At 43.3% G+C, this 22949-nt stretch overlaps 1 protein-coding gene across 1 annotated transcript; it reads right to left on the minus strand.

Moving 5' to 3' along the window:
- Positions 1-4597: 4597 nt before the first annotated feature.
- Positions 4598-14919, minus strand: LOC119649074 (cell wall integrity and stress response component 2-like). Its single transcript, XM_038051069.1, has 5 exons — positions 14781-14919; positions 14580-14706; positions 14075-14376; positions 13831-14009; positions 4598-4810 (listed from the first exon to the last, which is right to left on the minus strand). Exons 1-5 carry the CDS (start codon positions 14796-14798, stop codon positions 4675-4677), a joined length of 762 nt encoding a protein of 253 aa, XP_037906997.1. The 5' UTR covers positions 14799-14919; the 3' UTR covers positions 4598-4674.
- Between the last annotated feature and the right edge of the window lie 8030 nt (positions 14920-22949).

The raw sequence follows: 22949 nt of genomic DNA on the forward strand, positions 1-22949 counted from the left end.
ATTTGGTACGGATTGCCCCCCCCCCCCCTTTCCCACATGCTGTGCCTTGCCCACACTGCGTTTAAGCGAGGATTGCGTTTCCAAGGATTTGTGGAAATGAAAACTATAAAAATCGGTTTACTTTCTGTCTCTTTGCGTTTCTGTCATACGTACTTTTTTCAAAAAGATGACGCCTATTTTCAGAAAATTTGGTATGAAGTTTGGAACTGTGAAGCTGCATACAAGCAGCGAATGACATGGTCCTAGGTTTAGTTTGAGGAAGTATGTTTGCATGAAGATAGAAGGACGTGTGCTTTCGATTCCCGATTTGTTTCTTTAGATAATTTTGGCATTCTAATTCAACGCTGGCCATGATCCAGCCCCCGCTTGGTAGGACGAAGGCTCCCTTCCGGTGCGAACTTCGCAAACTCTAGACAACCCTGGGTTATCAATGAGCACTAGACCGAAATATTTTTAACTTTGGAAAAGGTGAAGTTGTCGATCACATCGCGAAAGGACGTTACAATACCTGGCTGAAATCACAGACGTGGAAGGGTACCGAGGAAAGTAAAAAGCTAAAAAGCTGTGTGGTTGGATCTGAGCGGGAATGAGCGAATGATGGATGGAATTTAGAACACAGGGAAAGCTAGAAGGACATATGATGACAAACGTCGCGTGGTATATCGAGTTAAAATCTCATACGAACTTCAAGACAAAAACGGAGTCCACCAGAGTTGCATTTTGTTATAGACATTTTTTCTTTCCGTTATCGACCATGTTCATTATTATACGAAGGACTTCTCAAATACATAGACTTTGCTGGTAGCATCTGCCTACTCTCTCACCAAATCATGGATTTGGCCAAACGGCTCTGGACTGAGTTTTCCGACTAACTGATCATCGCACTCCTCCTATCTGCTTCAAGAGGCTAAACGTTAGAGAATGCGAAGCGTTGTTGCCACCGGCGGCGGCATCGAACTTCAGGTCTTTCGAAGCATTAGCAGCTTAAGATGCCTTCGCTGGCTAGTTCCTAAGTGCTAGCTTCCTAAGAGTGACATTGTAATCGTGACGGGTGATCTGAATGTATGCAGGGATATGGTGGAAAAGCACGGTCTTGACCGCAGCGATAATGGTGAGAGGTTTGTATATTTCTCCAGCTTCCAATACATCATCATTGCAGGCACATTATTTGAGGGGAGACCTTGTCATAAGGTCAGTTGGGTTTTAATTGAACAACACTTTAGAATGACCACTTTGCGAACAGCAGAAGATTTCGGAGCCGAAGGGAATGTGAAAGGTGTCACTATTTAATGATTACTCGTCGGTGGGAATACTATCTCACCGATTGGACGACAGATACCCCGAGTAACCCGACTGAGAATATTAACGAGCATCGGTCCGCCATCAAAAATGGGGTGCTACACAAGTTGTCGGCCACGAACCGAAGAGGTTTCACAAGATCCGCTTGATTGCGGGGTCATGAAACCGATTCATCGAATCGAATAGAAGGGATTGAAAACTCTATCATCTCAATGCGAGTGATGACGAGCGTGACGCAGTCGTGCTCCGATACCGTGCGAAATCCCGGAAAGTTGAACGTGGTGAGCCCCGTAACAAAAGGGAATCCGTTATTGCATTAGTCGAGGGGCAGTTCTATCACAGAACGCAGCGACTTCAGCACCGTATCGTACATTACAAAAGAATTCGAATGTAGTCATAAAACCTCGATGGTCCTATCATGACGGATGAAAGCGAGTCTACCGCGCCTAAAAACGGAATAAAATGTATCAACTGATCCTCCAGGTTGGAGGTTGGGTAAGGTTGACAGCCCTACACGGAAAACGAAAAGTTACGAAACCACACCAGGAGCCTCGGATAGGATGGATTTCAAAACGACGAACCCGGCAACGACAACTGAATAACGATTTGCGCACTTTCCCATGAAACGTGCGCTCCCTGTACAGACCGAATACTGCTGAGTAGCTAACCAATGCCCAACCCTACTATAGGGCTGATGTAACAGCGTTGCAGATGCGCTGGACAGGGACTGGTTTTCTGGAGAAGAACTATTACACCATATATTGTAGTGGGCTTCCAGTAAACCATGCGCTCGGAGTAGGTTTCTTAGTCAGCTAAAAAATGAAACCTGCTGTCATCGGCTTTCAAAATATAAGCGAATGGCTATGCACTCTGCGTTGCGAGGCAAATTTAGAAATATAAACCTCATTAACGTTCCCGCCCCCACAGAGGAGAAAGATACCTTCTACGAGGCAGTTGAACGGACCCTCGAGTCCTCTCTCAAGTATGATATCAAAATCATACTTGGTTGGTTGTTGGAAGTATCTGGTTTGCGCGGAAAGCGGTCCACAAACATACGTGGGCTTCTCCAGACGGGATCACTTTCAACCAAATCGACCACGTACTGATCGAACGTCACTACCTCTCAACCTTGATAAATGTAAAAACATATAAGGGGGCAATATAGACTCGGACCACTATCTCGTTGACATAGTGCTCCGGGCTCGAATTACAACACCACCCAGAATCCCCTCTGACAATCACGTGAGAGTTAACAATGAATCATCCACAACATAGCCCTCCGTAACACTTATAAGGGGAAAATGGATGCCGCAATAACCACAGCTAATAGATGCCCTGAGATGAAGCATCAAAAAATGATCTTCACAACCACTTGAAGAACGTTATCATTGAAACGGCCACAAAGATACTTGACCGCAGCCGCAAGAAAAGTCGGAACGACTGGTTTGACGATGAACGGAAGCATTCTGCATACCGAATAATCTTCCGTTCTCAAAAAACGCGAGCACACCCAGGGACCCACCAAGAACTTCGTAGAGCGGAGGAGCGATTTCACAGACCGAAAAAGGAAGCCTGGGAGTAACAACAGGTCTGTGAACTCGAAACGTACAGAGAGCAACCGGAGTATTTTAATGAACTGCTCAACAATCAAAATATCGATGAGTTAGAGGTCCTGGCAACTGAAGACGGCGGACAAATACTGCCACCACCAAGCATACAAGAAACGGTCCATAAAATCCACCGACTTGTGACACATGGTTTTACAGCCGAATTGGTTAAATAAAGAGGCGACCAATTACAACAAGTAATTCAACAACTGATGTTCAAAGCATGGGACAGCGAATCAATGCCTGACGACTCGCAACGGGGCATTATTTCCCCCATACATAAAAAAATGGATATCACGCAGTGCAGCAATTATAGAGGTATTACGTTGCTGAGTACCATCTATAAGATATTCTCTGTTATCTTGCCGAATAGCCCCATACGAACAGAACATCATTGGCCCATACCAAAGAGGCTTCACTCCAAGCAAATCAGCAACATGTCAGATTTTCTCTTTGCGGCAAGCGATGGAAAAACTGCTGGAATATGGACATCAGTTGCACCATCTTTCCATCGACTTTAAAGTCGTCTATGACAACATAGCCATAGTAAAACTGTCCCAATGAAATTGATAAGACTTACCAGGCTGACCCTGACCATGGTGCGAGGCCAAATAAAAGCAGCAGGATCACGCTCGAGACCATTCAACATCATTAACAATCTACTACAAGGAGATGCCCTATCATGCGTCCTCTTCAACTTGGCCCTAGAGAAAATGATTCGCGATGCCGATGTAAATGCGACAGGCAATATCCTCTTCAAGTCCACCCAACTACTGGCCTACGCTGACGATATCGACATCATGGGAAGAACAACCCGAGATGGACAGTCTACCTTCATCCAGATCGAGCAGGCTGCGCTAGATCTTGGGCTGCATATTAATGAAGGCAAGACGAAGTATATGGTGGCAAAGTCAACGCGTAAACTAAAACCGAAAGAACGAACAACATCGAATCGGAGAGACTACAATTTTGAGACCGTTGAAAATTTCTCCTATCTAGGGCCGAAAATCACAACCGATAGCAGCTATGCCGATGACAAGCATGTAGGACTTTAATGGACCATGGCATCTTTCCTTAAAGAGCTCTGACTACACTGTGTGCGGATTTCGTCATCATAGTTGTTATCGGTTGTGAATTTCGATCCTTAGGAGAAATGTTCAACAGTCTATCTTATTGATTTTCAGTTGACCAGTGTTATTGGATGCTATTCTTCACTCTGTTTTTTGGTACTATGCGTTGCACAATGCATAAGGCATGGCCTTGTCTTTCTCGAGTTACCTGCTCGATTGCTGGTCACTGGAAGCTTGTCATCTATCGAACAATATATATTTTTGGCTGGATCATACTCACTCATACTTTATAGTTCACCCGCCCACCGCACCCTATTGAGACTGATTTTATCAATAATATCATAACATTCCTCATATATGCTAACACAAACGTGTGCAAGTATTTATTGACGGAACCCTGTACTTTTTTAGACTACTGAAATAGCTCTGCCCTCGGACTGACCATAATCAACTCGGATGGCCAGTTCGCTCGGTCGACAACGTCATTGCAAGTGATTTGTCCCACGCGGCACATTCTTACCAGACCCTATATAATCATATTGTTCCATATAGACTTCAATACTCTATTTTAATTCTGGCTGCTCTTGTAAAGGCATATAGAGGATAAGATTCATGACATCTATATAAAATGAAACCAATTTTTGTTCAATTCCAGATACATTTAGATACACATAAATGGAAACATAATATTCTGTTTATCAAGAAGTTGTAACAGCACATGTGAAACTCGATGGAAGTACACATCTTTTAGTCACGCTATTAAATACGTAATCGCCAGGACATGTGAAATCTGATCGCTTCATTACGCCTCCATCATTGTAGCAGTAGAAATATCTGTGGGTAATAATGATTCAGAGGATTAGGTCTTCATAATATAAGTAATTAAGCTTAATTTCAAATTCCAACTATCTTTGTTCTGAAAAGTCTGAAAAGGAGAATAGAGTAAGAATGTAAAAATATATCAAATTCAAGTGGGAAAGAAAATCTGATTTCGCTCAAGTTGGTGAATATATTTTACATTGATTACAAATTACAAATTAAGTATTTCCTATTGGTCCCCATCTAAATGGTAACCTTTTTCAACGCTGCTTAACTTCAATTATATTTTGTTAATGTGATGCATCTTTCTAATTAGCAATTCAAACATTGTAGCAAGTCAATGTTATTTTAACAGCTGAAAAGTATACTAAACACTTATCATTTTTTAGCATTTTCAGGTTCTAAAAAGGTTGCCTAGTAGCTCACACTAAGGATACCCCCGTCATATGGAGTTATTGAGTTTTAGTGTAGCGATCTATTCGCTCTGATGTGATACTGATATTTTTTCATAGCTCTGAGAGTGAGTCGTATCACACTTAAAATCAGTATCTCTTCACGTCCCGTGTCTCCCTTATCCGAACTTACCCGATCATTTTGAACTCAATACGGCTATATTCCAGAAAATTTTTGCACCACGCTGAATTTTGAAGTCAAATATGTGTGAAAGATAGAATAAAGTAATTTAAATAATGACGCCATTTCTGTTCACGGGAACTATTCACAGGTCTCCAATGCAAACACCTATGTTACTTGTCGGTTTTGTTGCCATTTGGTATCCAGGTATGATCACCACGTGCGACAAAGCTCCAATCGTATTGAAGTCTATTCCGTAGCCTACATAACAACGAAATCTATGAGCGATACCATGGCCGATACCAGCGATGCCATGGTTGCGGTGAGCGGGTCACTTAATCTGTATGGATGAGGATGATCCAGCTCAGAAAGTCTATAAGGGCAATATCCGTGATAGAAAAAGAAAACGAGACAGACCCTGCCTGAGATGGAGCGATGGTGTAGGCCAGTACGCCAGACAGCTTTTAGGGATATTGAATTGGTGGACCTCGGCGCAAAACCAGGATGTCGGGAGTTTCTTATTAAGGCAGGCCTAGACCGGATACCGGTTGTTGCGCCGCTGATGATGATGAATTTTGATGACCTTTTAAAGATTTCATGCGCTTTGAAACCAGCTTTTAAAAAACCCCAAGTTCTAAAATTTGCTAGCTGCTAGAATTAGCTGGAATTCTGCAGGGTAGTTGTTGCAGAAAATCCAGACATGTCAAGGAGGATATAGGTCATAGGAGGATAGCGAATAAGGACATATTTTTAAAAAAACGGAAAAAGGGAAAAGTCAACCACCAATAGTACAGTCGTGGTTATATATGATAGAAAAATTGAACTTCAGTTAATTCTTAATTCAGTTCAGGATTTGTAATAAACAATCGCTGTAAAGACACTGCTACAATCAACTTCGCATTGTTAGCATTTCGCTCTCTAGATGCTTGCATTGTGCCTGAACCTCGACCAGAATTTGTCAACAAAACAGCGAAAGAAGTATAGCAAACCAAACAACAAAAATTTTGAAGACTAGCGATGATTTTAAAGAACTTTTCGCTGTTTTTCTGGTTGCTTAAAGACCAAAACCTTAAACAAAAATTGACGACGCCATCCAGAGTTGGAGGAGCAGTCCCTCAGGCAATCATAGGGTTTGAAAAGGGTACACATATCAAGAAAGATGCGGCGTTGCTGCAGGGAAGGGAGATTGAGGGTGGGGAGTCGTGGCGATAGTCAACCCGTGGAAGGTTCTTTTTGAAAGAAAGGGTCCGGGTAAATTTACATTATACAACTTCAAGAGCGCGACAGTCACGGATGCAGAAGAGAGACCATACTGCACAGCAATATTCAAGGATGTTACCGATAAGGAAGTTGAAGAGTGTTAAGGAGGGCTGAATTGAAGTATAGTCGGAGGAGGAACGTAGGTTAAAACCGGACATTTTGGAAGCTCGACTATTGATATCAACGAAGGGGTAATTGAAAGGAAGGTTGCCATCGAGTATTCAACCCCAGGCCTTGATAGGAGGTCACTTGTGAAAAAGGTTGTCCACTAAGAGAATGGAAAAAGAATGTTGGGGAGGGTTTAAGCGAATAGCACATACAATGGCATTTGCTGACATTCAGTGTCAGCTTGTTAACCGAACACCACTTTTGGTGTAGATTATACACAGGAGGAGGGAGATGTGTTTTTTCACAGTTAAGAATGAAGAGTCTAGGAAGCCCATCAGGACCAGGTCCGATATTGGTGTCGAAATTACCAATAAGGCACTCAACCACGAAAGGCGTAAAGAGAGGAATGGCCAGAGATTCGAAACAGTCTTTAGATACGTTCATTTCCAGACTTTGAAAAAAACTAAAAAGCGAATTTACGGATTGCTAAAACAATGAGCGATATCAAGCCCGTTGCTGTCATCGATGATGAAGGGGTATGACTCATTTTGCACTTATACCTTCTCTAATCAAAGCAGTATTAAGACTATCTCTAACATCGAGGAAAAAATAAATCTGCTGTAATAGCGTTACAAGAGTGTCGCTGAACAGGGTCCGTGTCTCCTGGAGAAGACCCATTGCATCATTTATTATAATAGTAATCCAGTAAGCCATGTGCTTTGAGTAGGTTTCCTAGTCAACCGAGAAATGAAACCTGCTGGTATCGGTGTTTGCGAAGCAAATTTCGAACATGATTGGTACTAGTCGTACCAATACATATTATATTTGGCTCCACTCGCAACAGTTGGTTCGTGGCTGATTGTATGTTAAACTAGAAATGGACCGAAAGAATGTTACATACCGAGCAATGCAGCAATCTCAAAGGACGCGAGCACGAGTAGAGACACATCAAGAGCTTCATCGAGTGAAGAAGCGACTTCACAGACAGGAAAAGGAAGTCTGCGAGAATCAACAGGTTTGTAAACTTGAGAAGTACAGCTAGCAAATTTTACCAACAAGTAAATAAGTTGAATCCTTATACACGACGATACTCATCCTGGCGAAACAGGGAAACAAATCTGATTTACGACCGAATGGACATATTAGAGCCATGGGTTGAGTATTTTGATTAATTGCTTGACGACTAGAATATAGACGAGTTAAAGCTACCTCCCACTGAAAATGACGGACGGATAAGTCACCGGGACCCATGGAATTTCATAGACATCATCTTTTTCCACCCAGCTACTAGCCTATGCATATGGTATCGACATCCTTCATCTAGATCAAGCAGGCGGGGCGTAACCTTAGGCTGGACATTAATGAATGTAAGCCGAATATGTGGTGGCAAATTCAGCACCAAAAATAAAAGTAAGTGCAACATCAAATAGCTCTAGGCAATTGAAAACAATTAAGATAGGAGACTACAACTTTAAGACCGCTGATAATTTCTCCAATGTGAAGTCGAAAATCACAACCGATAACAGCTCATCATCAACGGCGCAACAACCGGTATCCGGTCTAGGCCTGCCTTAATAAGGAACTCCAGACATCCCGGTTTTGCGCCGAGGTCCACCAATTCGATATCCCTAAAAGCTGTCTGGCGTCCTGACCCACGCCATCGCTCCATCTTAGGCAGGGTCTGCTTCGTCTTCTTTTTCTACCATAGATATTGCCCTCATAGACTTTCCGGGTGGGATCATCCTCATCCATACGGATTAAGTGACCCGCCCACCGTAACCTATTGAGCCGGATTTTATCCACAACCGGACGGTCATGGTATCGCTCATAGATTTCGTCATTGTGTAGGCTACGGAATCGTCCATCCTCATGTAGGGGGCCAAAAATTCTTCGGAGGATTCTTCTCTCGAACGCGGCCAAGAGTTCGCAATTTTTCTTCCTAAGAACCCAAGTTTCCGAGGAATATACGAGGACTGGCAAGATCATAGTCTTGTATAGTAAGAGCTTTGACCCTATGGTGAGACGTTTCGAGCGGAACAGTTTTTGTAAGCTGAAATAGGCTCTGTTGGCTGACAACAACCGTGCGCGGATTTCATCATCGTAGTTGTTAGCGGTTGTGATTTTCGACCCTAGATAGGAGAAATTGTCAACGGTCTCAAAGTTGTATTCTCCTATCCTTATTCTTCTTCGTGTTTGTGTTTGACCAGTGCGGTTTGATGTTGTTGGTTGATTCGTCTTCGGTGCCGACGTTGCCACCATATATTTTGTCTTGCCTTAATTGATGTGCAGCCCAAGATCTCGCGCTAATTGCCGCCTGCTCGATCTGGAAGAAGGCAGTTTGTACGTCTCGGGTGGCTCTTCCCATGATGTCGATATCGTCAGCATATGCCAGTAGTTGGGTGGACTTGAAGAGGATCGTCCCTCTTGCGTTTACCTCGGCATCACGGATCACTCTCTCGAGGGCCAGGTTAAAGAGGACGCATGATAGCGCATCCCCTTGTCGTAGACCGTTGTTGATGTCCAATGGTCTTGAGAGTGATTCTGCTGCTTTTATCTGACCTCGCACATTGGTCAGGGTCAGCCTAGTCAGTCTTATTAATTTCGTCGGGATACCGAATTCTCCCATGGCCGTGTACAGTTTTACCCTGGCTATGCTATCATAGGCGGCTTTAAAGTCGATGAACAGATGGTGCAACTGTTGTCCATATTCCAACAGTTTTTCCATCGCTTGCCGCAGAGAGAAAATCTGATCTGTTGCTGATTTGCCTGGAGTGAAGCCTCTTTGGTATGAGCCAATGATGTTCTGTGCGTAAGGGGGTATCCGGCCTAGCAAGATAGTGGAGAATATCTTATAGATGGTACTCAGCAACGTGATATCTCTATAATTGCTGCTCTGTGTGATATCTCCCTTTTTATGTATGAGACAGATAATGCCTCGTTGCCAATCGTCAGGCATTGATTCGCTGTCCCATACCTTCAGCACAAGTTGATGAACCACTTGGTGTAACTGGTCGCCTCCATACTTAACTAATTCGGCTGTAATTCCATCGGCTCCTGGCGACTTATGGTTTTTTAGCCGATGAATTGCACGGACTGTTTCTCCTAAACTTGGTGGTGGCAGTATTTGTCCGTCGTCTTCAGTTGGCGGTACCTCCAACTCGCCGATGTTCTGGTTGTTCAGTAGCTCATCAAAGTACTCAACCCATCGCTCTAATATGCCCATTCTGTCGGAAATCAGATTTCCCTCTTTGTCTCGGCAGGATGAGCATCGAGGTGTATAAGGCTTCATCCTGCTGACTTGCTGGTAAAACTTCCGCGCCTGGTGTGGTTGCTCCCTGTACTTTTCTAGTTCACAGACTTGTTGGTTCTCCCAGGCTTCCTTTTTCCGTCTGTGAAGTCGCTTCTCCGCTCGACGGAGTTCGTGATAAGTCTCTGCGTGTGCCCGCGTTCTTTGAGAATGCAACATTAGTCGGTATGCAGCATTCTTCCGTTCCATTGCTAGCTTACATTCATCGTCAAACCAGCCATTCCGACTCCTTTTGCGGCTGGGGCCAATTATGTTTGTGGCCGTATCCATGATAACGTTCTTCAGGTGATTGTGAAGATCATTTGTTGATGCTTCATCTCCAGGTCCTCTGTTGACTGCGGTTATTGCGGCATCCATTTCCCTCTTATAGGTGTCGCGGAGGGTTGTGTTGTGGATGGCTTCAGTGTTCACTCTCACCTGATTGTCAGAGGGGATTCTAGGTGGTATTGTTATTCGGGCTCAGGGCACCATGCCAACGAGATAGTGATCCGAATCTATATTGGCCCCCCTATATGTTCTGACATTCATCAAGGCTGAGAGGTGGCGGCGTTCGATCAACACGTGGTCAATTTGGTTGAAAGTGGTCCCGTCTGGAGAGGCCCACGTACGTTTGTGGACCGGTTTCCGCGCAAACCAGGTGCTTCCAACAACCATTTCGTGTGACCCTGCTAATTGAATAATCCGCAGTCCGTTATCATTTGTTTTTTCGTGTAAGCTATGGCTGTTAAAATCCCCAAGTATGATTTTGATATCATATCTGGGACAGGCTTCGAGGGTTCGTTCTACTGCCTCGTAGAAGGTATCCTTCTCCGACTCTGCAGTCTCCTCTGTAGGGGCGTGAACCTTTATGAGGCTTATATTTCTAAACTTGCCTCGCAAGCGCAGAGTGCATAGCCGTTAGCTTATGTTTTCAAAGCCGATAACAGCAGATTTCATTTTTTGGCTGACTAAGAAACCTACTCCGAGCACATGGTTTACTGGATGACCGCTATAATATAAGGTGTAGTGGCTCTTCTCCAGGAACCCGGTCCCTGTCCATCGCATCTCTTGCAACGCTGTTATATCAGCCCTATATTGGACAGGGTATCGGCTAGCTGCTCATCAGCTTCATCTCTGTACAAGGAGCGCACGTTCCATGAGAAAATGCGCAGATCGTTGTTCCGTTGTCGTTGCCGGGTTCGTCGTTTTAAAATCCGTCCTGTCCGAGGCTCCTGTTGTGGGTTCGTAACAAGTTGTTTTCCGTATAGGGTTGTCAGCCCTACCCAACCCCCAACCTGGAGGACCAGTTGGTACAATTTGTCCCGTTTTTAGGCGCGGGAGACTCGCCTTCATCCTTCTCCGTCTGTAGCTTTTCGTCAAGAAAGAGCTCCCAGCGGTCACCACGTGGAGGTGGAGATAGGGTTTGGTAGTAGAGCTGTTGGTGTTGGTTCAGCAGGCGTTTCCCAGGTTTTATGCTCCATCGTGGGTACCAATCCACGTTTCGCCCCGGGACCTATACTACCCTTTGACCACCACCATAACAGCTGCGGCGATGAAATTCGCGCACGGTTTCCTATTTCAACTTAACAAAAACTATTCCGCTCGAAACGTCTCACCATAAGCTCAAAACTCTTACTATACGAAGCAGTGATCTTGCCAATCCTCATGCACGATTCCGTAGCTTAAATAGCGATGAAGTTTATGAAAGGTGCCACGATCGTCTAGTTGTGGATAAAACACGCCTCAATAGAATGCGTTGGGTGAGTCATCGAATCCGTATGGGTGAGGATGATCCGGCCCAGAAAGTGTATAATGGCATTATAGTAGTAGAGAAAGGACAAGTAGCGGGCGTAGCGTAGGGCAGGACACCAAACTGCTTTTAGAAATATCGAATTGGTCGATCTCAGCGCAAAACCGAGATGTCTGGAGTTCCTTACTAAGGCAAGACTCGCCTGGATACCAGTTGTTGCGCCGTTAATGATAATCATAATATATGTAAGGTGACCACAGTCCCATAAGTAGGGCACAGCGCGTCAACAACGCCTTATCTCCATCTCTGTCGGTTTCCGGTCATGCGCTTCAACTCTCTTCACGATTTTCCGAGGAGCTTGTAATCCTCTTCTACTGTTCCACGTCACGTAGTTCTAGCGACCCTCACTCGTCCGCCATCCTGCTCATAACCTGCAATACATTGTCGCCCCTTCTTCCTTTGTAACTTATCCACACAGATATAATATTTTATACTGATGCACGTGCCATTTTGGACCATCATATGTTGCTCTAAAAATAGCTATTAGTTTTTTTGCATTGTACCTGCTCTGTAAAATATTCCAGACACACTGTCTAATCCATGCTATCAAAAGCTTTATTGATATTAATGAAGGGCAGATGGAGAGGTACTCTAAACTTTGGATATTGCTCAACGCAGGGTGATAATATCGAAGGTACAGGAAGATCCAGGGCGGAAATCAATCTCTTCGCGACAGTTGGAAAAAGGCAAATATCCCGCATTTGTCCCACTGAAGATGGTAGCGCTTATTTGGAATCCTAACATCACCCGCGGAGAAAGATTGCAGATACCCAGCATTGCATTGAAGTAATAATTTCGAAGGATCTGTAAGAACTGCACAGAAAAGTTTTGTACAGGTACCGTCAAACCCGGCGACTTTACTCCGACTGAGTGTATTGATAGTGTTTCCTGTTTACTTCCTAGTAGAGTATGGGGCATCCACACAGTTAGGCTGGCTTCAGCTTCACCATTATCATGTTTAACACGGCGCAAGCGATAAGCTCACAGCGACGGAACAAACGCAAAACGAGCACAGTCACCCTTGAAGGCGGGGATTTGTAATGTCCGCAGCTTTGCGACATGTGCAGTACTTCATTCGTCCTTTCTAGAGATAATCGTAAAAGGAAATGCATCTAATAATATGTAATAATAACAATATGACAAAGTTAGCCAGTTGGTTGTTTGTCGTCTATGATGAAGGACAAGAGGAAGTTTTCTTTGTTTTCGTCGTGGAAAGGGGCACCCACAAATAGAATGGTCTTAGGATACCAAAGCAGGATGGGAACCTTTAATATCGCGGACTATACATTTGAGACAGGAGTAACGTTCATCGTGCATGCGATCCGTCTTGGATCATTCCTTTCGATGGCGGCACTCGAGTCCGGAGTTTCAGGGCTCCACGTGCACAGTCGAGCGGTCGTTTATTTTCAGGCTGAGCTCGCATGTTGGTCATTCGATAGGTTCACGCGGATCCCCTTTGTGTTGATTTTTCAAGATCCAATGCGGACTCACATACCGGAAAGGAGATTTGAATTTTGGTATAATGACATATAAGGGATCGAGGTCCTCGAAGGACCACACCACAGAGTTTTCTTGCTAAGAACCCAAGTCTTCCAAGAATACATGAGAGCCGGCACGGTCACTGTCTTTTACAGTAAGAGCTAGACCCCATGATGGGAGATTTCAAGCGAAGCACCTTTTGTAAGCTGAAATAGGCTCTGTTTGGCAGTCATCAACCGTGCGCGGATTTCATCATCGTAGCTGTTATCGGTTTTGATTTTCGACCCTTGATAGGGTCATTAATGTGCACCCCAAGATCTCGCGTCAATTGACGCCTGGTCGATCTGGATGAAGGTAGACTGTTCATCACGGGTTGTTATTCCAATAACGTTAGCACAGCCCAGTAGTTAGGTGGATTTGAAGAGGATGGTACCTATCTTAACTCAACTTTATGTCAACGAAAATGTAGAAACAGCCGATCAAGGTTTATCTCCGGAACGGTACTACTCCTAAACTTACGATTTGCAAGTGGTATCTGATGCTACAGGATGAGATCCCACAACTCCATCGCAAGCCGCTACTAGCGAGACTGTTGTCGTAGTTCTTGAAGTTGAAGACGATGAAGAAGCGGTTGTTGACGATGTAGTAGTTGTGGTTGTTGTTGTACTGTTTGAGGAATCAGAACTGCATGCCATTCTCTACAATAATGTTGTGGATACAATTTTTTACTACTTTTTCAAACAATTTTATGGCAATTAATTACCGCCGTTGAATTGGTACAAGGCCAGGTATTGGTAGTATTCGAGGGTTCGTCAAAGCCACAGTATTGATTGCTAGGACACGACTGTTTATATGCGGTCAGTGGTTCCCCATTCACGCAAACAGCAAAGGTATTTTCGCTCACGCAGGCGTATTTTGCGCTATTGCTGCAATCGTTACATTTCGCTGCTGGTGTAGCGCAAGACGCTTGATATTCCGATGCACTAACACATATTTCTGGTTCATCAGCGCAAACTAAATTCTCAGCGCATGTAAAGGGAGTTGCATCATCAGGAATAGTTCCACCTAGGAGACAAACAAATTTATTATTGAGGTTTTCAGGGTTTTGTTCAAAAAACCGGAAATGGGTTATATCTCTCGTTGTTATGTTTAACACCTCTATTGCAACACTATTCTGCAAGAAATTCTAAGTTAAGAAATATTCGGCAATTACCCGCGTTCGAGTGTGCCCAAACCTTTGGAAGAATTTATCACGAAATGATACCTACTGTCAACGAATACAAATGTAGTTATGCTAGTGCATACAGCCCCGTTGGTAGGCTCGTAGGGTGGTGTATCATCGATGCAAACACTTTCAACACTCGCAGACCAAATTGCAACCAAATGAAACAGAATCTACTTCAGAATATAAAATGAAATTATCATCATCCTCTAAAACGAATTTTGCACAAATTTCTGAAGATACGAACTTTTAGTTTGACTAGCATTTTCCTCTGACGAATTTATCTCCTTCACAATCTTTCTTTTGATTCAATTTAAGAAAAATGTCTTTAAAATACGGTAGAATCCACCTTTATAGATTCTGGAGTCTATCACGGCAGAAAGTGGTGACAAATTTGTTCATACAAGTGTCGATGCAGGATATTTGAAATTATACACTTGAGCAAACACTAGGCCAGTCTGAATTACCTTTCCAGTTTGCAAAAGTAGCTTTTTGTTTGTTCAATTCAATATTTTCATCAACAATTCATTCAAATTCAAAATAAGCGTATTCCGCAAAAAATAATAGCCGTGGTCGTGGTTAGGCAAATATTTTAGAAAACACAAACATTTGGCAAGTAAACTCGTGCATGGAAATTATTCCAAGGTAGTTTATCCATTGAAAGAAGCTTTTACCTGAAATTTTCCCGCCTAAAAAGTAACGAATTCATTTCGAATTTAATCAAGAATTAAGGGTGGACTTCAATATAATTCTTCGAACTATTGTGAAATATTTTTCAATATTCAAAAATGATCATTATCTTTTTTCCTCATATTCCTTTTTGGGAAGTTTTTAGGAGTGCGTTTGGAAAATGACAAACTTGTGAGGGAAAGCAGCGAAACTCGTTTAAATGGCGCTTTGCTTATTATCTGCCATTGGAATAAATTACAAATATAAATTGTGAATATTTATGTTTGTGTTCTTGAAAAAGCAGAGAAGTCAGTGACCAACTGGCACAAGAATTATTTGGGATTTGATTCTAGAATACAGTGGCCTTCCTAAACTCTACTATAATACTATAATTTTGAATAAAAAAAATAATAAAGCCTTTCAAACATTTATATGGTGTTATTTCGTAGATATATCATACACGGTTGCCATTCATCCCCTGATGGTGCGTAGCGCGCCTGAAATTCCTGTAAGATTTTACCTCGATGCAGGACGTAATATTTTGCGGCGTCGTATGCCGCTCTCATAATTGCTATTACTTTCTTTGGAATTCCTCTCCTACGTAGAACACTTTAGATACCCTCACTGTCCAAATGGATGAAGAGCAGGTGAACCTGAGACCTGAACATCAGCAGGTAGGTATCAATGGTTGTTTCGAGGAGCTGTGGTGAGCCGTTTTGATGTCGCAAACTCCTGAGACCATGACAGCCGTAGTAAGAGGAACTGGGTAGAATCCAGCCGAAGGATAGTATCTTTCCCACCCTGTAACTACACATCTCCCTGAAGTTTTCAAAGAATGGTTTCAGTGGTGTCCATTGCGTAGCTCTGACTAAAGTCGGAAAATAAAAAGGAATGTTTGTACATCTTGCCCACAGTTTCGGGGATGCGAATTGTAAAGTTAAGGCTCTGTGCAGACCACTGACATCTTGAATGCTTTTCCATGCTCTTGATGCAAAAGCTGCTGCGATCGGGACTTATTATAAACGCCTATATGTCCACCGATGGAGAATCCGTCAGCTCATTCCTATGACTGAGAACCCAAAGGAGAATGACTTTGAGCGTTTCGCCCCGACCTTTGAGCCCAGTCCTGCACTGCTCCACCTGCCTGGAGGATGTCGCAAATGAGTACAAATTCTTAAAGTCCCGAGTCCCGCATCTTGCAGACCACATACACATCTTAAGCAGGGCTTCCTTCATAACAGAACGAAACACCCCTCACACCAATATCACCCAGTCATAGGCATAGGCCACCACTTTTACCACGTTCCTATCCAATATGCGTAATATTTCGTCTATCATTGGGGCGTACCCAGATCAGACAGGATTATCCCAATTTTCAGCATGGATATTATCTAATGCGTAAGATACCGTTCCAATCCTATTCTGCTTGGGGCTTTTTGATGGCGTTAACACTAAGGTTGCCGAAAACTCCCTTTTTATCCAGGAAGGCAGCTGTAGTATGTCAAACTGCTTGTACTGTAGCGACCGCTCAATCGTCGGCAGAAAATTACTTGTGAACAGTGATTTCTGTAGATTTGCATTTGAGATGGGCGTGGTCAGTATTGAAGAAGGACGTTCTCTCCATAACTGTTCTTAAATGGATGTCGAAGACAGCTTGACAGCGCGAAAGAGTTAAGACTAATTGGTCGAAAGTTTTTCTCGGATTCATGACCGTGCCTGCCAGCTTTCGGTATGAAAGCACAACCCTTCTTGCTACTTCTACGGCATGATTGGCATTCTGGCCCATAGATTTATATGCAGAAAAGCTATTTTAATCCTTGGTAATTATGATTACCAATTTGGTAATCTCACAAGGCTGGGCTGCACACCCTCACAGTCCTTATTGTTCACCTCGAAGTACGTCTGCGCTGTTGCAGACGTACTTCCAGAGTCTCATTGAACTGAATCGAACTGAGTCTCGAAGTTTTGTTGATGTTTTCTTTATTATAACACTAGTCCAACCTGGACTTGTTCTTGGCAATCTTGTTGGCCGGCTTTTACCTCTTTAGGCGGTCCCTATATTGCTGCCAGTATTTTTACCTATAGTGGATGTTGAATATTTGCCTAGTCGACTTCCTGAAGGTACGAGGCAAAGAAGATTATTTCAAATGCCTTTTTTAGGTCTCCGACATTTGACTCCTGTTCTGTTTACTAATTTGCACTCCGGAGAGTTTTTTATTAATAACTCACTCAACTTCCTTCAGGGGTTTTTGAAAGGGTTAGAGGCTTCCACAGTAAAATTTAAAGGTGCCAAACTGTGATCTGGGAAAGATCTCTGGTGAGACACTTTCCAGTTCTCCATATTAAATGTTCCATTGTCGGTTATTAAGGTGATATCAAGCACCTCCTCCCAATTGTTACACTTCTCCGAACTGGAGGAACACAGGATACTGCCTCCGTTACACAGCGATAGATTTGTGTTCGCAATAAAGTCAAAGAGACACTCACCTCTTTCGTCTATTTTCTAGATTTTTCAAAGCATATACTCTGTATTTTCATCACATCCTGTCAGTGGTACTTGCCGTGATGGTGGATGGTAAAGTTCTTCAGGTGGAATTCATCGGTCGTCAGCTATGTAAGCAGAGAAGATATACACGTTTTCCGCCTATTCCAGTTTGACCACCCCTCAGCCGCTGGAATTTAAATCAAGAGACATAAAATCGTACGTGTCCCAATCAGTGTCTCTTGTGCTATGGAATACATTGTAATATTTGTTTTGGAGCTTTTTGATGGTTCGACCTCCTTCGATCCACGACTCCTGTATTAACGCGACACAGATGTCTTCCCCTGAGGAACGGTCCGAACGATGCTCTCAACGTGTTCTGCTTGCGTAGGGGTTTCATTAGTTGGCATCGAACCGTTTTTCATTTCCTCCAACAGCTCGTTTATGGCAGAATCGGATGGATTATAAACACCTTTTCCAGTTTCCTCTATTTATGTGGAGTAGAAAAGGTGCGTGGTGGTTCACCTGAGGTTCCTCTTTCTTGATAACCACCTAACTGCTCATGTTGATCCTAGCGTTTCGAAGGAGCAAGCAATGGACAAGTTTGTCTTTATCTATGTGGATCCACGGCTACCAGATGCGAGCCTCCGATCTCTTGGAAACCTGGATTTGGTCCTCCCATGCTCATGACATGGAACCTACGAACCACTTGGGAAGAACCAAAGCAGGAGATTCGTTCCTTCTGTTCCCCTTTGCTACCCAGGAGAATCATTCACCAGCATCACACGTAAGTGACTCCCGGTCATGTCGCCGAAGGGTTTCGCAGTTCGTGCCTCTTAAGCCAGATGTTGTAGTTTCCCAGTTTGCAGAGGTTGCTTGGCATCCTTGCACACCCTGTTGTGTTATTTTTCGATGTCATCTTGAGATCGGTTCTGTCTGTTAGTTTTGGTTTTAAAAAGATCCCCATATCGACGGTTTTGTATTAGAAATACTACGGCTACTACGCCCAGTTCGACGATAGCGAATTCCAAGCTGAAAACCATGTTTTGTTTCATCCCCCAGCTAGATTCGCTTGCTTCTAAGACATAATCAGCAGGCACACATTTGGATGAACTTACTGCCAGGCTGACTCTGTACACTCTTGACCCTTTGAAGACGGTTTCCAGCAGCCACCCTGGACCGCCTGTACGACTGAAGTGCAATCATAACACCCAACCACCACCCCTTCCCCCCCGTTCTGAATTTCGCTCGTGTTGATGTGGCTTATACAGTAGGATTCAAATCGAAAAGCAGCCAACTCTCTACCGATACAGCTTTCGAGCTGTTCTTAATACGTCCAACTTATTTTAACTATTATCCTTCCAACAGCGGGTTAAAGGGTAATATAGATCCCAGGGTGAAAAGAGGATTGATCCACTCAATGCAGCATAAAACCTGAGAAACGACTGCTGAACCAACATCACCAGCTCTACTATCCAACCTTATCTCCACCTCCATGTGCTGACCGCTGGAAGTTCTTTCTTAACGAAAAGCCGCAGATGGAGAGCGACGAAAACAAGTCTCCTGCTCTGAATACAGGACAAATTATACCAATTAGTGCTCTAGGTTCATGGTTGGGTAAGGCTGACAACACGATATGGAAAACAAGTTGTTACGAAGTCACAAAAGCCTCAGACTGGAAGGATTTTGCAACAACGAATCCGGAAACGAAACAGACGAAGGATTTGCACATTTTCTAATGGAACGTGCACTCGCTGTGCAGATCGAATGCTGCCCAGTAACTACGTCCAATATAAGAATGATCTAATAGCGTTACAAGAAATACGTTGGACAGGGATTGGCTTCCCGAGTGGGTTTCCTAGTCCCGAGTGGGTTTTCTAGTCAGCCAAAAAATTAAACCTCCACTTGCGAGGTATTTTTAGAAATATAAGCCTCATTAATCTTCACGGCCCTACAAAGGATACCATCTGCGAAGCAGTAGAATGAACCCTCGAAGCCTGTCCCAAATGTAATATCAAATCATTCTTGCAGATTTTAACAGTCAAGTAGGGATGAAGTCAGACAATACGTCGACTCCCATAGCTTACATAAAAATACAATGAGGACGGACTGCGCATTATTCAGTTAACAATTGTTTGAAGTAATTGGTTTGCACGGAAAACGGCACAAAAATATATGTTGACCTCTCTAGACGGGACCACTTCCAACCAAGTTGACGACGTGTTAATTCAACGCCGCCACCTCTTAATGAGATTTATTACAAAGTTCGTCGGAGGGCGAAGTTACTTCCCAGGCGGAGAAAAAAAGTCTGCGAACTTGAAAACTACAGGGCGCAAACGCACCAAGCGCGAAAGTTCTACCAACAAATCAACAGGATGAAGCCTTATACGCCTCGATGGTCATTCAGTCAAGACAAATGGGGAAATCTGATTTCGGACCGAATGGACATATTAGACCGACGATGATTAGATGAACTGCTCAACAGCCAGAATATTATCGAAGACGACGGCCACCACCAAGCATGGAAGAAATAGTCCGTGCAATTCATCGACTTAAAAATCAAAAATCGCTAGGAACTGATGGAATTACATTTGAATTGGCGAAATATGGAGGCAACCTGGTACACCAAGTATCGTCACATCATTGGCCCATACCAGAGAGGCTTCACTCTAGGCAAATCAGCAACAGATCAGATTTTCTCTCTGTGGCAAGCGATGGAGTAACTATTAGAATATCGCCATCAGCTGCATTATCTTTTCATCAGCTTCATGACCGCCTATGATAGCATAGTCAGGGTAAAACGGTACACGGCCATGAGTTGAGAATTTGGTATGTCGATGAAATTGATAAGACTGAATAGGTTGACCCTAACCAATGGGTGAGGACAAAAAAAGTCGCAAGATCACTCTCGGTGTCCGGATAGCTCAGTGGTTCGAGCACAAATCACGGTTCAAATATCACTGGTGGCAGTGTGATGTTGATATTTACTATTTTAGCTTGGAGCATATTTACACGAAAAAGATCATTTTTAGCCCCTGAATCTTTATCAATAATAGTACGATTTTGTGCAAACTTGAAAACATCATGTCTCATGCTATAGCCCATATTACTGCAAATTATAGACTGAAGGGGGTCTCTAGAAGTAGAATGATGCACTGTATATATAGGCATTCACAGTTTCCACCTTTCCGCCAAATTTCGTGCCAATCGGTATAGCTGCTTCTGAGAAAAGTACGTATGACAGACAGATAGATTTCCGTAGTAAACCGCTACAACCACTAATAATATCTGGCGATTTTAATGCTTGGGTCCAAGATTGAGGTTGTCACGAAACAAATGCACACGGCTACATATCGCGCGAATTATTTTGATGCCTGAATGTCGTTCTGACAAATACCGGTGGCAGCAATACTTTTGGAAGCGGAATATGGAATCGGTGATACACCTTACTTTTGATAGCGGCATGTAATCTTAGCATCTCCTATCGCAGATGAGCGAGGAATATACTCACAGCGACTATCAGGCTATCATCTTCCAGATGGGGCGCAAGGAGCAGAACATGTTAAGAAAACTACAGTAGCGGTTGGGCATCCAAGAAACTTGTTAAGCAAATGGTCGGGAAAATAGGTGGTACCGGTTCTCGAAAGGATGGAGAAATCATGTGATGCTTCCATGTCTTGCCGCACTGTACTCAAGAACCTAATGTCAATTTCTGGTGGAAGTTGCAGAACTTCGCAAAGTTTGCGTTAAAACCAGGAGACATGGCCATAGTAGACGTAGGAACCGACCTAAGTCAGAAGAGTTGTACATCCCATCAAAATGGCGAGGTCAGAACTTCAAGCAACCGTTTCAATAGGCTATGCAAGGAAGCGGACCCCGACACATGGGGGGGGGGGGTGCATACAAGGCCGTTATGACATCAACCAAGGTTAAACGCTCACCGCCGATCACCAACCTTGCTTTGCTGCGGAATATCATTAGTACTCCCTTCCTGAAAGAGATGAGATCTTGACGGATTGGATTGGCAAACACATTATAGATTTGCAACTAACGCTTTAATACCTAGCAGTCATTGTTGACCAAATACTGAAAGGTTTTGAACGTTTCCACTTTCCAACACCAAAAAAAAGACAGATTTTGTTTGATAAACATCTGAGGCGGCCAAAAATCATACATCGAACAAGTTAGGATATTAATAACGACCAGGTTCAATGAGCACTTGCGGGAAGCGAATTTTGCAATCCAGAAAAATTGACCAATACGTCCAACCAAATCCAACTATGGAAAACCACACAACTACAAAGAACAGTTTAAAACTAAATAAAATAGATAATTTAGAAAATGTGAAAATTTACAGAATGCCTGAAAATAAAAAGATCAACAGAGAGTAAGGTAATATCAACAGTTGGTCAGTAAGTAAATTAAACTAACATTCATTGAAGGGAATATTGAAAAACTTTCCTTAAAATAAATAGAGGAATATTGTTTTGTTGAATTTTTTCACAGGTCAGAAGTAAATGGTTTACCCTCTACTTCACAATATAGTACTTCAAGAGCTTTTTAATTACCTCCGTATATTATGCAATCCGCAACGAGTAAGCTTTTGGAGACACAAGAATCTAAGGTCCCGTAAACGGAAAATCGAAAGATGGCCCAGATATATCCCCACTGTAAGACGACACCGTCGTCACGATAGTCGCACGACTAAATTTGATGGGCTGATGCTGAGCGCCTTTGTGAGAAAACGCCCCAGTGACATACACGCGAAGAGAAGTGGCCGTCAGACAGGTCGAGCTGGACATCAGGAATATCGGTTGATGTGAGGCTCTAGCCAATTATGATGTTCCTTAGGTTGGCATGGAATCTACGATCAAGAGTCCTGTCCCTGGTCACCAGAGCTTGCGGTAGCTGCCAGCCTCAGTCTGATACCGAATTTGCCCCTGTTACCGCTAGGCTTGCCAAAATATGAAATGCAAATACGCAAGAGAGGAAGGAGTTGTCTCGCAGATAACACCATCTCGCTTCAGTAAGATCCAGTATCCTAACTCAAATTTGCAGAGATTCTAGTCCGAGCATTCTAGCGAACTTCAATACTATTATCAAGCAGGGTGCGCATATTCCCAAAACGAATAAAAGTTCGTTTTCTGTAATCAAAGATCATAACCATAAAGTGCGTTCCTATCTGAGGTGTGTTTGACGTTTCGCCCTTTACGAAAGCAGCGAAAACTGTAAGTGTATTTTGCAATCACAATAAAACGACCATAA

The sequence above is a fragment of the Hermetia illucens genome, chromosome 2 (genome assembly GCF_905115235.1).
Source record: "Hermetia illucens chromosome 2, iHerIll2.2.curated.20191125, whole genome shotgun sequence".
NCBI classification, from domain to species: Eukaryota; Metazoa; Arthropoda; class Insecta; order Diptera; family Stratiomyidae; genus Hermetia; species Hermetia illucens.